We start from the raw sequence: 15,739 nt of genomic DNA on the forward strand, positions 1-15,739 counted from the left end.
CTAGTTCTTCTCAACAGACTTATACTTGGATTTTCCTTTCTTTTTCTGTTATTAACATTTATTATTTGAATTTTATATGTATCTGGATTTGATCTCATAGTATTTGGCTTTTATATGAATCTTTGTGAAATTTACTAGTTGGGGGAAGTTACTATACATTTTTAAGTCCAAAATAATGACAAACCTTTGTGTATGTGGTCTGCTATTGACCTTTTTTTATTTACATAGGTACTCTGTCACAGCTGACAACTCAAACTGAAAGGGGATTCTCTGTGTTTTTGTGTGTGAAGGTTGGCAGGTGGTTGGGTTGTAAGCTTCACAGATGACAATTTGTGCTCTGTTAGGCCAAATGAAGTTAACCGCAAAGAAAGAGACAGATCAGCTCTTGTTCGGTGCAAGGTCAGGGTTTATCTGCTCGACACACACATGCCAAGAGATAAATATGTTTTTTCTGCTTCATGCCACCAACATTGCAGAGGTCATGAAAGGTCAAATACTTCTGGCCTTTCTAATCAGCAAAAACATGTAGACTCTCATTGGACCTCCCTCCTTGAAATCCTTCACATTGGATCTTCATTGTGAAATTGAAGGTAAAAATGCTTGGGAGGTTTTTGAAACATTCTTTTCATTTTTCTCATGCTTTTTATTTTGTCAAAATGAAACATTGAGCAGAAATTCAGTTGCACCTTCAGTGGAAATTACAAACAAGGTTTTGTAGTGAGATCGCAGTGGAACTTTTGTAGTATTCATAAATCCATCTGTCCATCCTTCCATGTTCAACACCACTAATCTTTGTTGATGCCATTGGGTGCAGTAGATAATAGTTTTATCAAATCAAAAGCCTTTATGGTCATCATACACAGCTGCATACAACGAAATTGGTGGTGCTACTCCACAGCGTGTTTTTCCTGTAAAAAATAGTAATATAAAAGTATAAAAAGTCACATCCCAGCTAAGTAAATTCTAAAATATTGCATAATCTAAGATATTGCACACCCGAAAGTTATTGCACAGAAGGGATTGTGTGCCGTGCTAGCACAAGTTCAGAGTCCTGATGGCTGTGGGAAAAAAAACTGTCCTTAAGTCTATTTGTCCGTGCTTTGTGAGACCTGTACCGTCTGCCAGAGGGCAGCAGCTGGAACAGGTTGTGACCAGGGTGGTATTGGTCCCTGACAATGTTCCTGGCTCTGCTGAGGTAGCGAGGGCTGCCAATGTCATCCAGTGAGGGCAGAGAGCAGCCATTGTCATAGTTGTAGTTTGCAGAATTGTTGATGTAAATGCATCCTACTTTAAGTTTCCCCCTTTAGAACAGAATATAATTAATATATTGTATTATATTATGTTGTACCCATAACATAAATAATTTCTCTAATTCCGTTCAATCAAAAATGTTTTTTTATGTGCATAATTCAAACCAAGCAGAATTATTTTTTTTAATTAAATTTGGTCATTTGTCATCATCGGCCAACTTTTTAAACCATTTTCTTCTCACTCCTATCAATTAGAGTCAAATAATGAAGTGTAACCTTTATTTAATGATGTATTGAGAAAATCCTGTTATGCTGGCATAAAGTGGTTACACAGTGAGTGAACATGGTCAGAGGATTCTCCACACTTATTTTGTAGTATATTATATGATCAGGGCGGACCCTCCTCCCCCACAAGTTCTCGGATTAATCGTGTCTGGACCACAGGGGCCAAAGATGAAACGCTTGTGAGTGTCGGGGGATTGATTGGCGCTGTCTGTGCACAGAGGAAGAGAGTTTGTCAGTTATTTTGTAATGCATAACTACAAGGCTAGTTGCTTGAACTGGAGGTCTTACCAATTATGCTACCAGGAAGGTATTTATGATAGGGGGTTACCTGGGAATGAGTGGCTTCCAGGCATTCCTGGGCTCCTGTCAGCTTTGTGGAATGGTTCTGACCTATGAAATATCGGTTCACCCCTAAGGCGTGGACATCCTTTTGCTAAGAATATAATACTTCTACCATAGATTTCTGCTCTACCGGTTTTCATAGAGGTCTAATAGTTTTGGTACAGTAATAAGTGCAATGACTGAAAGTAAAGGGACATTTAATTTATTTTTTTAAGTTGTTTGCAGCTGCTGAGCTTCTTGGGGCGTGTGCATTTGTCGTTCTAAAAGAATAAGGTGGATTGTTGGACAGGTCAGCAGGTGCTTTAATATGTGAACCCAGCAGGTGACTCGGACAATGACCCTTAATCTAAAATGTGACCTGTAGGAGACTAGCATTCTTCTTTTAATCCCCGTTTTGGGATTCTATTGCCAGTCTACTATATTTTTAACCTTCTCAGTTTTTCAAAAACACTTTGATGCATTTCCATCAACTTTGGGATGCTGTTTTGTGCTTGCACACAGTATGAAAAGTAGATCTTTTCAAATTATTTTTTGATTAGTTTAATATTGATATAATAAATTACATTTTTAAACATTGAATGCTGCTCTACAAGAGTGATACTGTTTAAAACAACCCACTGTTGTACATTTTTTAGGTCATTTATTACCGACCGTCATGTCACCCTAACTGTTAGTATTTTGTTTTGTTTTTTCTGCCCTACCGGCATAAGCAATGTTTAATTTGACCAATTCCAAAATGTTTTTCCTAAATACTTTAAACACAACTTTTATTTTTCCGAACTAACATAAAGGCTTTTACCGCATACAATGGGAAACGTATACTAGATGGTGTAATGTTAATGAGTATTCCTGTTGTGTTTGCTTGAATTCTCACTTAAGTGTAACAAGTATAACTTTCAAAAAAGTTTTGGGCATACTTGAGTATATTCTTTTTGCGGGATTACATTTATTTTATTGGGTATACGTTATACTACATTGCAGTTACAAAAACAAATGCATATCTCTACAAACTGTGGGGTAAAACCTAACCCCACTTGTTGCAAACGATCTTGGATAGATAAGTTTTCTCTTCTCTCATTTTAGTTATCACATTTTTCTCTACCAAATAGCAGTCTGCAAAACACTGTGTTGGACCTTCTTGTTTGCTTTGTCAAACTGTCTGTAAAGTTGATGCTGGTGACTGTTGATTGAATGTGTTGATAACTGTTGCATTTTTGTGTGTTTCTGTCTGCCAGTCTGTCTCTTGAGTGTAGTGACTGGCTCCAAACGGCTCCAAGATGGTTGTGTTTGTGTAGTGTCTGTGTTCATGTGTTAGTCATCTCTATTAGTCAGGAGGAGTGACAGGGTGATATCAAGGCTCCCTGTGTTTCAAGAGGACACAAGCAGCCGTAGCGTGACTACTTTGTGTGTGAGTGCATGCACATGCGTGGGCGTTGCTGATGACATGCCTTCATTGGTTTACTGGTCACACTCTTTCAGGTTTTAGGTATCAGATGAGGCTAATGTTTCACCGACATAGCATGCAGGAGAGGCGTCAGTCTCCCCGGGGGCCTGGAAAGAAAACAAGAAGTGAAAAAAAATGGTGATAAGCTTAGAGTGGGGAGGAAAAAAGATGGAAATGTGTGCGGTGAAGGTAGGCGGGAAATGAGCGTGGCAAACAAAGCAGGTCTGGCCCAGTTTCACTGGCGGGAATACTTAGGATTTACCCCTCAATTATGTTCCTGCGCTTCCTCTGCACCATGACTCGACAAGCAATGTAAAGACTAATTGCCTCCATGTATGTAGCTCTTTCCGCATTTAAAAAAAGAAAAAAAAGCCACCTGGAACCCTTCAGGTCTGGGCCTATTTTGTTTGATTTTGCATACCTTCGATTAGTCATTTAGATTTTAGAGCCTTGTTTAGAATATGATGATTAAGTGTTTTTGATCAAAGTATTGGGTATAGATGTATTTGGTGCTAATGGAGAAGTCGTTCATTTGTTTTTTTTTCATTCTAGTTTCTGTTGGGGTTTGTTCGCTGACCTCAATCCATTTTTTTTGCTTAAAAAACATTGAAAGCTAAACACCAATATAATAAGATTGGAAAATTGGCAGTACTAAAGTGATGCTTGTCCACAAGCATGCCAAAAAAGGTTTGATTGAATCTAAATTAAGTGCAAATCTACCGCCTGACAAGGTGATACAGCTTCATAGTACATACATTGTCTGTCTGTTCGTTTGCCCCTTCTCTATGTTCGTTCAGAAATCTAGCCCATGCCTAATGAGGCATACGTGTCGCTGCATGTGTGCTTGAGTTAAATTGAACTGCAGTGCTGCTAAGGCCTTTTCATTAAATGATAAAGTTTACTGATGACTCCAGTGGGAACATTATTCATGTAGCGCTCTCTTCCTTCCCTTGATCTTTACAAATGACTTTCTACACACAAAGGTAGAGGTTATTCTGCACTACAGGTTTCCAGACAAATGTCTTGCGTTTAGTGAAAGCAACTCGCCACCGTCAACTTACCTTTACTGTGTCTGCACATAGTATGGATAATTTGTTTGAATTTGGAAGGAATGCATTTCATATATTTTTGACAAATCCTTGGTAAACTCACCATTTTGATGTTTGTCATGTTTTTATGCCCTTCAATACAATTTATACAAATATGTTTTTTCAATGTTGGTTGAACAGCAGCAACATGGGTGGATGTTAGAATATCACTACTATAAATTAATTCACTTTCACAACATATTTATTGCACCAACTTTCAAAAGTGAGGCCACATTTTTTATCTACTTTAAGTTAATGACAATGATTTCTGTGTTTGTTATAGTTAATTGATGTTGTGGTTTTGCCCAGGAAATCAAGATGCTGATGACCTTTAAGCCTGTCACAGTGTATTGTGGGATGTAGAAGGACAGATGCTGATAGACCATGTTTCCATTTTAAGAATGTTTTTTCATGGCTCTAAAGGTTACATCCAATTTGCAACATATTTGTGGTGGAGTATTTTCAGTGTTTGACACATGGCCTAGAAAAATTGAAGATCTTCAACATTGTAGTAACATCCAATCACATGCAGACATCATATTTTCTGTCTTTAATATCTCTCAAGAGTTCAGGGCACACTAGTCTCAAAGTATCTTTTATAATTAGGAATTACAAAAAGCGGCATTTAGGATGGGGTATCAGGATCCCAAATTCGATCTTTAACTGCAAGTTATGAAAACGGTTACATAATATTTATTGATTAATAGAATCAATGTTCAGACGTGAAGTCAATCAGTTGCATGACCATGCAGGCATGCTGATGATGCCGTGCAGCACTTAAATGGCCAAACTTGAAATTTAACAAAACTGACCATTTGTCAACATCGCATATACAATAAAAAATAAACTCACGATTGAAAATTTAGACAGAAAGTTAAATAAGGCACACATTCAATGGCAAAAACAAGGCCAAGGATTTTAATTACTGTGTTTCTTTGCCATTCAATTGTGGCACAATTCATTGTAGGAAAAACGCTCTTAAGTGCTTGCTGAAACATAAGTGCATGAAAGAGCTCTTGTTTTAAGCATGAAAGGTATGGCCATTTTAACTGCATAACAGTCTCCCTTGTTTGTTTGTTGATGAAGCTTCACTGTATATTAAATGTCCCTGTCCATGGTACCAGAAATTATTTTGCCATTATTGACATTTTTGTGATAAGACAAAATGTTAACCTTTCCCCTTTCTTTTTAAATCTACCATCTATCGTTAACATGTTTGAATTTGTTGCAATTAAGTGAGACTTTGACTGCTACAAGGCCGCAATTTTCCAAAACTTCACTGTCACACCATCAGCCCGCTGTTTCATACATTGTATTTCACAAAACACACAATGCAGCACAGATGGGGTAGCATGGTGTCTTCTCAACAGATAAATCTGAAAATATTTACCTTCCCAGATTGTTTCTTCCACTTTCATCCTCCATACCATTATTTGTTTTATTTTTTGTCTTTTTTTGTATTCTTCTGTCCCAGTGGTCCTGTCTTTATCTTATCATAAGGGACTTGCTCATGGGCATTGGTTAACTAAATATGTTTACGTCCATATGCACACAGTTGGGATATAGGATGAAGTGTATGACTGATTCTATGAGATGAATAGACACAAAACGGCCTACACAAATGAAGAGTTGTTATAAAATAGGAATAATACTGTAGTGTGGTTTGCATGGGTTATTTTGAACTGTCTTGGGCTGTACAGCAGTACCACAAAATCACATTTAGGAAGTTGTATACAATCTTTTAGGCCTCATTTACTCCTCCCAAATATCACACTTGCAAAAGGTTATTCACTTAAGTTTTTACAAATTTTCATCTTCATAGAGAGCCCCATATTGACTTAATTCAAAGCAAATTGAAGCTTCAAACTGTCCTGGCATGTGCACTTGTTTCTACCCTTGTCTTGCTATCATTATCTGTCGCTTTCTGTTTCTCCCACTCTTGTCTTGAACAAGGTATCATATTTTCCTATTCATTTTTACAAGGGATATATTCCATAAATGTGGCACTCATTCATTACGATCTCACACCTATCGCCCTTAGATCTTGAAGAGACAGAGGTGTTAAAATGACAGTGTGCTTTTTTTTTTTACATTCACAACCTCCACCTTATCCACAAAAGTCATTTTGCCGATATGTCTTGCAATATCCCTTCTCCAGGTGCACTTTGGTCTGATTTGCTCATTTTATCCATCAATGGTGTGAAGAGTCCTAGTAAAATAATATCACTGGCTGCAGAATGCAAGGTCTCCACCACAGAAGACCAGCACAGCAAATTGAAATCCAACCATTGGAAATTAAAGGAGGACAGAAAGATATGCATGTTTATAGACTAATTTTATTTAAACTATACTCCTACTAAATAGAATAGCCCTGGATCATCGAAAGGTCCATTTCATCATCTACCTCATTAAATTTAATGCCCCTTGCAACCATAAAAAAATTATTTGTAGCATACTTACTGTTTTTGTGTTATTTATGTTATATTTTTATGTATGCGCACACACACACACATGGACACATCAAAATTTCCTTTCTTTTAAATCTCCAAGGTCAAGGATGAAGGTGTCTGAAGGCCATTGGTAATATTAATGACCATTAGCCAATTGGAACTCATCAATAGGTCAGGGTTTATCAGGGTTTTGCAGCCGCAAGAAGTTAATGTAATCAAGGCAACATGTGTCAATTCGGGAGACCATTTCATTTCAGATTTCCTTCACCTGATGTCTTGTTCTTGATCTTTTAGAAGCAATGATCAATAGTCGATTTTTTTCTTTTTTACTACTTGCTCTTATTTTTATCTTTTCATGAATCAACATTTTAAAGAATGCGATGTCATTGTTTTCTTTAGCAGCTTTCTTGTGAAAAATAGTTTGCCTTGTATGTTTGTGTAGGTTTTTCCAACTTTTTTCTTATTGTGATTTCCAGACTATTCTATTTTTCTAGGAATACCTGATTAATACTCATCTATTATTTTGTGAATCATTTTAGCTCTTTTTACATTGCATTTTGTGTCATATTTTTGGTTCATGTTATCATATATATAAGCTTATATGTTATATGTATAGCATTTTAGGAGTTGAGATCTGACAAAGTTTTAGGTTAGAAACCAATCATCTTATACATAGAAGTGTCATAAGCAAATTGGAGGATCCCGCGAGATTTACATTGAGGTAGTCTTCGACCATTGCTAGTTTAAAAATGTTTGCGTCAGCTCTCCCATTGTCTATTACAGTCATTAATTTAAACTGAATCCTCTCACGTTCTTCGTCTCTGTCTTTCTCAGGGTCCCAGGTGTAACGATTGCGACAGATATAATCTGTGGCTTTCCTGGCGAGACAGAGGAAGACTTCAGAGATACTATAGACTTGGTGAAATTTTATCGATTCCCCAGTCTCTTCATCAATCAATTCTATCCCAGACCTGGAACACCAGCCGCCAAGATGGAGCAAGTAGCTCCACATGTGGTAAGTACACAAAAGAACGTCAAGATTAAGTCATTATTTTTTTGGTCAAATTTAATATTAAGCATTTTGTTTAGACTTACTTGTATGTCACTTTTAAAGGGTTATGATTTTATGTATGTTGGGCTAAAATTTTAGAGGCACAAATGTGAATTGACTCACAACGTAAATATTTACATTTTTGCTCATTTTCAGGCTATCACAGCTGAATTTATAAAAAAAGTCATTTGTGTATAACTAACAATTGGGTTTAAATTAGAGAAGGTGTTTGTCATCAACAAAAATATTCTAAATAATATTAATCATTTCTAAAAATAGAATAAACAAACAAAAAAACAGCAAATATACTATCTGCTTAGGTGGGAGTGCTAGAAAAATGCAGGCGGAAAAAAACAAAGCCCTGCAGTCAGCATTAAAAGCATAGTCTGGTGACATGTGAGCACCTGGAAACACATACACCGTTATTATTGTTGTTGACAGTAATATGCTGTAAATAAGGATGCTGAAAAATTTCAAAGCTATGATTCTTTAAGTTGTCTTAATCAAGTGGAAACATTCCTGAAACCCAAAAATCCTGCTCCAATTCTGCCATTGCTGACTTCTTCACAGTTTCTAATATTTCTAATCCTGGAAGCTATAAAAAGATGAACCCACATTCTTACATTACCGTAAGTGTTAAGGCCTGCTTATAAATTATGAATATCTTCTTAGTGGTAACTACCTGGGTGGAATATCCTTTGGCTTAACACTGCTATGACTGTAGCTGACAGGATGAGGCATCTATCAGTCAGACAACTTTTACAAATCATAAGGTCTTCCAGCTGTAATCAAATTCAATAGGTATTTAGACTTGTTTTTAGACTTGTCATACAACAACCCCATAGAACATTGTTTTTAAAAAAATATATATTTAAATGAAAACTGGATGGATAGACGTTAAATTTGAATTTCGTTCACTCTCTTTATAATAAAAAGATTTGGAATATTGAGATCCTCGACCCTTCAATTGAGTACTCTTGCTTTAGAGCTATTCAACATTAAACAATTGTGTATTGGTCATTACAGATACAGGTATGAGTTTGATGTCTGTGTGCGTGTGTGTGGAAGAGGGTGGAGGGTGTGTATATGTGTGTGTTTGAAGAATGTGAAGAAACACATCCGAGCAGAATGGTAGATGAAAGTTTCAGGTGTGTAATGTGATTGAAAAATTACTGCCAGAATGACGAGTTTCAGACCTTGGTGAGGACAGCTATGATTTATGGCTCAGAAACAGTAAGACTTAAGAGACAACAGGAAGCAGAGCCAGAGCTGGCAGAAATGATGTTGAATTTTTTATTGAGTTGATCAGAGGATCAGCCGAGGTTAGATGTTTTCGGGTTACAGTTAGCAGACTCAGATATTTTCTTCATGTCCAGAAAAAAGATGCGTTATATACTTTGTATAGATATATTATTTCAACATATTGGCGTTATATTTGGGCATTTAAGGGCTACTTGAAGACTTACGAGCATCAGTGCGAGTTATTAGTATAACATTTCCAGGTTTCTCTAAATTTATGAATGTGCTAAAAATAACTGTTTTAACATGGTAGTTATCCAGACGCAGTTACCAGTTGCACTTATTTTTCTCTGCTTCTATTTGACCTTTTTCTTGTTTGACTTCCTATGCTGCACCGTCCATGTTATGTCCTATCTTCTCTTCGTGCATTTACACACTGACTCTTTACCATCAAAGTGTTGACACATCTCTTTCATGTGGAGTGTCTTCATAAGTCATTCTCTTTGTCCCCCCTCACTTGATTCTCCGAGGAGACGCTGAGTGCGTCTTAGAGGGATCAATCCCCAGGCAACTGCACAGCTGCTCTGCTTCTTATCTTTTTCTACCCGCTTTTCTTTCTGTTGGATCGGTCTCATCCGACTCTTATTGTCAGAGGTTGGATGTAAGCAACCATCCTTTCACACCCTTCTTCCATAGACAGCACTTTGAAATTCAGGGGGTAAATGCCAGGGTTCGTAGAAACTGTTTGTAACAAATGAAACTCTTATTCAACCGTATTGCAATGCCTTGTTTCTCATCATTGGATCACTGTTAATTAGATTTATTCAGATTTGAAAACATTTTTAGTGTTGCTTCTTTTATAACTGCATTACAAACTGCTAGTATGATTACATTATTTTTATAGAAGGTGTACATTCATAGTCACTAAATACCTTGAGTAAAAACATGGTGTTAGTTTTGCTATTTCTTCCACCACCCTGGAAAAAAATGGAGAGAAAAAAAAAACATTGCATCATCTGTCAGCATGCACCTGCTCATGCAAACATGCAGTTTGGTGGCAGCTAGGTGACGTTGAGGCCGTAAAGGGTCAGTCATTAATAAAGTGGACCAGATGGTTTGTCTGGAACACTACTGTGCTAAATAGTCATGGGAATGGAGGGTTGGTTGGAGTAGTAGAATATAGTAGATGGAGTAAAGTGTGTTGTGCAAAGATTGAGCAAATCTGAGTTTAAAAAGGAATAAGTGAAAATCATAACATTTTGCCCTTGCTTTATGCTACATTCCATAAAAGTAATGTTTTTTATGATTTTATTATTAGTTATTTTGCTTTAGTAGACAGACACAACACAAGTGTCTTAATAATGTGTATTTTATACACACACACAAACACAAAAACAAGTATAGTTTAAAGATCAACAGCACAGTAAACATCCACCACAACATGGTTTATTCATTTTTATTGTCTACTTGATATTGCATAACAGTTGGTTAGGTAGTAGATGGTGGCATGGAATGCATATACCAATAGTTACTCGTTTCCATCGGGTGTGTTAGGAGAAGCCATCAATTCCCACAATAGTTCCCAGTCATATTTAGTTTAAATGGTAAAGCACAAGTTATACAATTGTTCCATTTTGGCAGTGCTACAAATAATTTACATAACTTCATTGGAATACACTGTGTTTTGTGTCCTCTTTTGTTTAGGATTAACACTATATAAAAAGTAAACTGGTAATGAACTCAGGCAATCATCAAAGGCTGTTCTATTAGGCCACTGGTCCCAGCCAATTGGCGATTTAGTGAGGCAACAAAAATACACAAGAGCTAGACATGGTCCAGCTGCATGGAGGCCCAGGTGCTTTGTGGTTTCTGTAAGTTATTGCCTATTGTAATATGTGATATATGAGACAAAATTGCATTGAACATAGAGCAGAAACAGATGGAAGGAGAATAAGACCACAGGGATGGGGCGAAAGACAGAAGCATGTAGGGAATATAAGGACGTGGATGCTATTAGCTTAGATCTCCATAATCATCCCCAGGTGACCGGAATTTAGCCTTGATAAATCGACTTGCTGAATGGAGTCATGCCGTGTGTGTTGGGCTGTCTGTTTGAATGCCAGAAAGAGTTTCCAGTCAGCAGCTGCCGCAGCGAGCGAGAGGAGAAAGAATGATGGTGAAAGAGATAAGTTGCTCTGTTGGGACTGTATTTTTAATTTCCCCAGATTGTACTTGTTTAAGGACTCCATTACCCATGTGGCATTGTTGCAACTGCCCTGAAAGTAAATCAGCTGGCCTTCTACTTGTACTACTATCTCAGAGTGTTGCTCTCATTCATCTTAACCATAAACAAATGCAAATGTGTGGAGTTTGTCCCAAATGCAAACTCATCCTCTCTAATGAATATCCTGGGAGCCAATAATACTCTACTTGACCAGAGGCAACAGGCTTTAAGTGATAGGGGATGTTTAGTTGCTGTCATGGGTCAGGTAGGAATGGAACAGTATTCATGAGATTACATGAATGACACAGTGATTTTATTTTTCTTCAGTTTTCAGATATGCCGGAATGCTTAAATTACATACTATGTAATTGGTGCTTTTATTCAGATCCTATATAAATTAGATTCCAGGGCTTCAGCGTTTTTGCAAAAACTCAGTTGTGTAGTTAGACAGTTTAACTTGCATCCAAAAGGGATGATTAATTTGATGTTTACTCTTTTAATTTGATATATATGTAGATTTGTTTTACCCTTAACTTTTAGTCAGTGTATTATTGTACTATCGATGGAATGTGATTTATGAACATGTAGTCTAATGAGATGTCCATTGTACCATAGTTTCCTATACCACAAATGATAATAATGCACACTATTGCCTTTCAGTGCATATTAACATTTTTCTGACAGTTCCCTCTTATAAGGTGAATTGAAAAAGAAGTCGGTGTCTGTGCAGTCGCTACATTTTTTCTTCATTCACATAAAATGTTTCCTTGCAAAACAGCAATATCCTCCCAAACTAATTTTTCCTTGTTATTTATAAAATAAGGGATTTTTTTTCCAGAGGTGTTCGCAACCATTTATGTACATATGTATTGTGGGTACGTTTTTAGTGCAGGCATCCATGTAATGGCACTTCCTGTTAGTCACAGCATCTGTCCCTAGTAGTAACACCAGATGGACGTCATGGTAAAAACTATCGTTCCCCATCATGTTGGTGGCAAAACCACATAAACGCATTGGCTTTGTACTGCTGGGTTGTCGCTGACATAACATTGACAGTATGCTAGATTAAGTTTTCCGGTTTGAGGACAACACACATTCCCACTCAAAGACTGAAGACTATTATATTACATTATTAGAAGCTTTAATTTGTACAGTACCATTAGTGTCGCGGTGGAGCAAATGTTGCTCACCATCTGAACATTTAGAAAATTCCCTCAATCAAAAAATAATAACTTTATTGCCTATGCATGTGGATATAAGCAAAATTAAATTGTGAAAACAATGAGATTGTCAAATTCTATCCTATTGTTACACATGTGTCAAAGTGTAACACACATACGTGCACACACACACAGGATGAAGGGGTAGCAGAAGTAGGCAAAATGGTTCTAAGCAGTAATGATGAGAGGATTGCGCTCACCTAAGGTGCTCCAGGCATATATAGTGAGAAACACCAACTAATGGGGGAGGAGTGGTTGTTAAGGGAGAGAGTCAAGAGTGAATAAATAAGATTTCTCCCTTTCTGCTGGGAAATATATATAATTGAGAAGGAAAATTCGTATATGATTTGGAGCCAGAAAAGTCTTGGATGAACAAAAAAAGAGGAGAAGATGGAGAGTCCACAAAGGGATGAAGTAATGTGTGAAAAAGTGTGCATCTTTGCATTCTCTTCACTTTCCAGCATATATTCTCTCTTTAGACTTGTCCACATTTTTTTTTCATTATGCTGCCAACATTGGTCCAACAATGTCTGCTTTCTTTCTCGGACCAAGCATTTTGCCTCCCACTCTTCTTTCACTTTTTTCCGAACTTACTGGCCTTCTGTTTGTTTCCTGAAACTAAAGCTATACAATCATGTAAACTTGCGGAAGCTGAGAAACCTGAAGGCTGTCTGTTCCCTATGAGCAGAACATGCCTGAGTATTTTAGATACTTACATACTGAGGGAAATAAAGGTGGAGAAAGTATGGCAATAGTTCCAAAGTTCATTCTGGTAATAGCGGCAAATCCACCCCTTTCACCTAAGCCACACATGGCCTACATGGCCTAATCAGTGGGATAATTATGCCTTATTGTAGCTATGTCAGCGTCATGTAACTGATTGTATTAACAACTGCCATGTATGAAACAGTCACATCCCATGAGATTGCATCTTATTTTCATTATGGAATTGCACAGGTTATGGCTGTGCTTGAGCACAAATTAATTCAACTAATATTTTGTGATTATGACTGGTAGGCAATACAAAGTGTCTTTCCCCCTGTCTTTGCATGTTTCCATTATATAATTTAAATAGTTAATAAATTTCTGTAGGCATTGCTTTTAGTCTTAATGATTTTAAGCCATTTGCTTAAGTGACTTCATTAGTTAATGTCTAAATGTATCGCATGCCTCACAGCTTTACACAAAAATCAATTTCCACCTTAGTTTAGAACAACAGAACTTTAAGGTTTGGAATAAAGTATCATTATTATTTTTGTAAATTCACATTTTGTCAAAATTATACACAAGCTATCGTGGCACATCAGATTGATTGTTCCATATATCAGGTTCTATGAGACACAACAATGTTGTTTCCCGTCAAAACAAGGTTTTTGTTACATTTTTTGCTCTTCTGAGGAATTTAAGGAATTTAGCTACTTTGCATTCAGACTTTTGATTAAACCAGAAATTTTCTTCCTGGTCACTTGTGCAGTTCCCACCTCTTACTCTTAATTGGCTCAGTCATCAGTTGTCCATGAAGTGATGAGACACTTGAAGTTGGCAAGACGGTACTATATGATGAATTAAATTATTCAGACAGGACTATCTTGCTTGGAAGGTTAAGCAAAAGCCCATTTATCATTGTTGATTATATATTTATCATTCTAACATTGAATTCCCTATCTCTTTTCTGCAATTACAGAAGAAGCAACGGACTAAGGAACTATCTCAACTATTTCACTCCTACAACCCTTATGACCACAAGGTAAGACTATTTTTCCATATATTTATACGTTTAGGTAAAAAAATATGAATGAAATTAATATAATGGAAGCCAATGAACACAATTTAAATAAAATAGATCAAATGACCGTGTAAGAATGAACAGCAGGTGTTGATTTATTTGGTTGTGAAGAGGTGCAGTCTCTTAAGTATTGTTAAGTCCAAGGATGGTGGACACGGTGGAGTGGCAAAAGCCCTTAATTCAGCTCATAGATGGTAATGTATTGAATGCTTACAAATGCTTTGTCAACACTATGTTCCATGTGAATAAGCAAACACGACAGGTTGGGATTACCCTAGATTTTGCAGCAATTTTCTTAAGTCAAAACAAGTTCCCTGGCAGTCACTGTATAAATGAAAAACTAAGTTGGTTAAGGTAAGCCTAAGCCATTGCAATTAACCGTGACCGTTCATTAGAAATTCGTAGTTCGATAGAAATCATATTTTTTCACTGTTGTAGTACTATTGACACCACAAAACAAATTATTTTTATGCACTCATAAACTTGATTTTCATGCAGTCATTCATTCATTCATCTTCCATACGTGCATCCTTAAAAGGGTTTCAGGGGTTGCTGAAGCCTAACCTAGCTAACTTTGGGTGAAAGGCAGACTGCACCCTAGACTAGTCGCCAGTTAGCCATAGGTCACACAAAGAGACAAATGACCATCCACACTCACAATCATGCCACCACCAGTGGAAAATCGAACCCGCACCTGCCCACACCCAAGTCAGGCGAACCTCTACACCCAGAAGCAGCATACTTGATTTTTAAACTAAACTTGCAATATTCCATTAGATTTCCCTCTTCTTCAAACTAAATCCATGTGCATGTCCAGATAGCAAGGAGATAGGAAAGAAAAAAAATGTAATGTCAAACATAATCTACCACGGTCTGCCTGTCCTTGCCCGTGTCGATTCATTGAGAAAATGTAAAAGCAAATCAGCTTTTGTTAAGCATATATTCCCCTAACTCTTTGTCTGGTATTTTGGATTAAACTCATGGGTGCCTGGCCTTTCAGCTAATAGTTTATACAAGATATTTGGTGTTTACATCATTGTACCGTCTGTGTACACATGTAACAGCGGGGATTCATGTAGCACATATAAAGGGTAGGGCTAAGTCTGTCTTTATGCCAATTACTGCTAATATGCATTCGGCACCATAGGAAAAGGTCATTAATAAGGACTGGGTTGCAAAGGATTTGTTGTGTTTGTGGGCCTTTATTGTTTCAAACCTGCGGGCTACAAACCTAAATGAAAGAATGTTTTTTAAATGAACTAATTGTTGTTTTATTGCCAAGACGGCGCCTTAACCTCCCACGGCTAATGAAAAATCACAAGGAAGGTAAATGTCAACCTTCAATACTGCACAGGCTAAT

The 15,739-nt window shown here is 37.0% G+C and overlaps 1 protein-coding gene across 3 annotated transcripts in view; it reads left to right on the forward strand.

Annotated features, from left to right (window-relative positions):
• Window positions 1-15,739, forward strand: part of cdkal1 (CDK5 regulatory subunit associated protein 1-like 1) — a 112,129-nt gene that overhangs the window by 73,110 nt on the left and 23,280 nt on the right. For all 3 annotated transcript variants that reach the window (XM_077599452.1, XM_077599450.1, XM_077599451.1), the window contains exons 11-12: window positions 7,694-7,874; window positions 14,278-14,340. In XM_077599452.1, the coding sequence (XP_077455578.1) occupies window positions 7,694-7,874; window positions 14,278-14,340 (244 nt within the window). The remainder of the gene's footprint in view (window positions 1-7,693; window positions 7,875-14,277; window positions 14,341-15,739) is intronic.

Source organism: Stigmatopora argus, chromosome 4 (assembly GCF_051989625.1).
Source record: "Stigmatopora argus isolate UIUO_Sarg chromosome 4, RoL_Sarg_1.0, whole genome shotgun sequence".
Taxonomy (NCBI): Eukaryota; Metazoa; Chordata; class Actinopteri; order Syngnathiformes; family Syngnathidae; genus Stigmatopora; species Stigmatopora argus.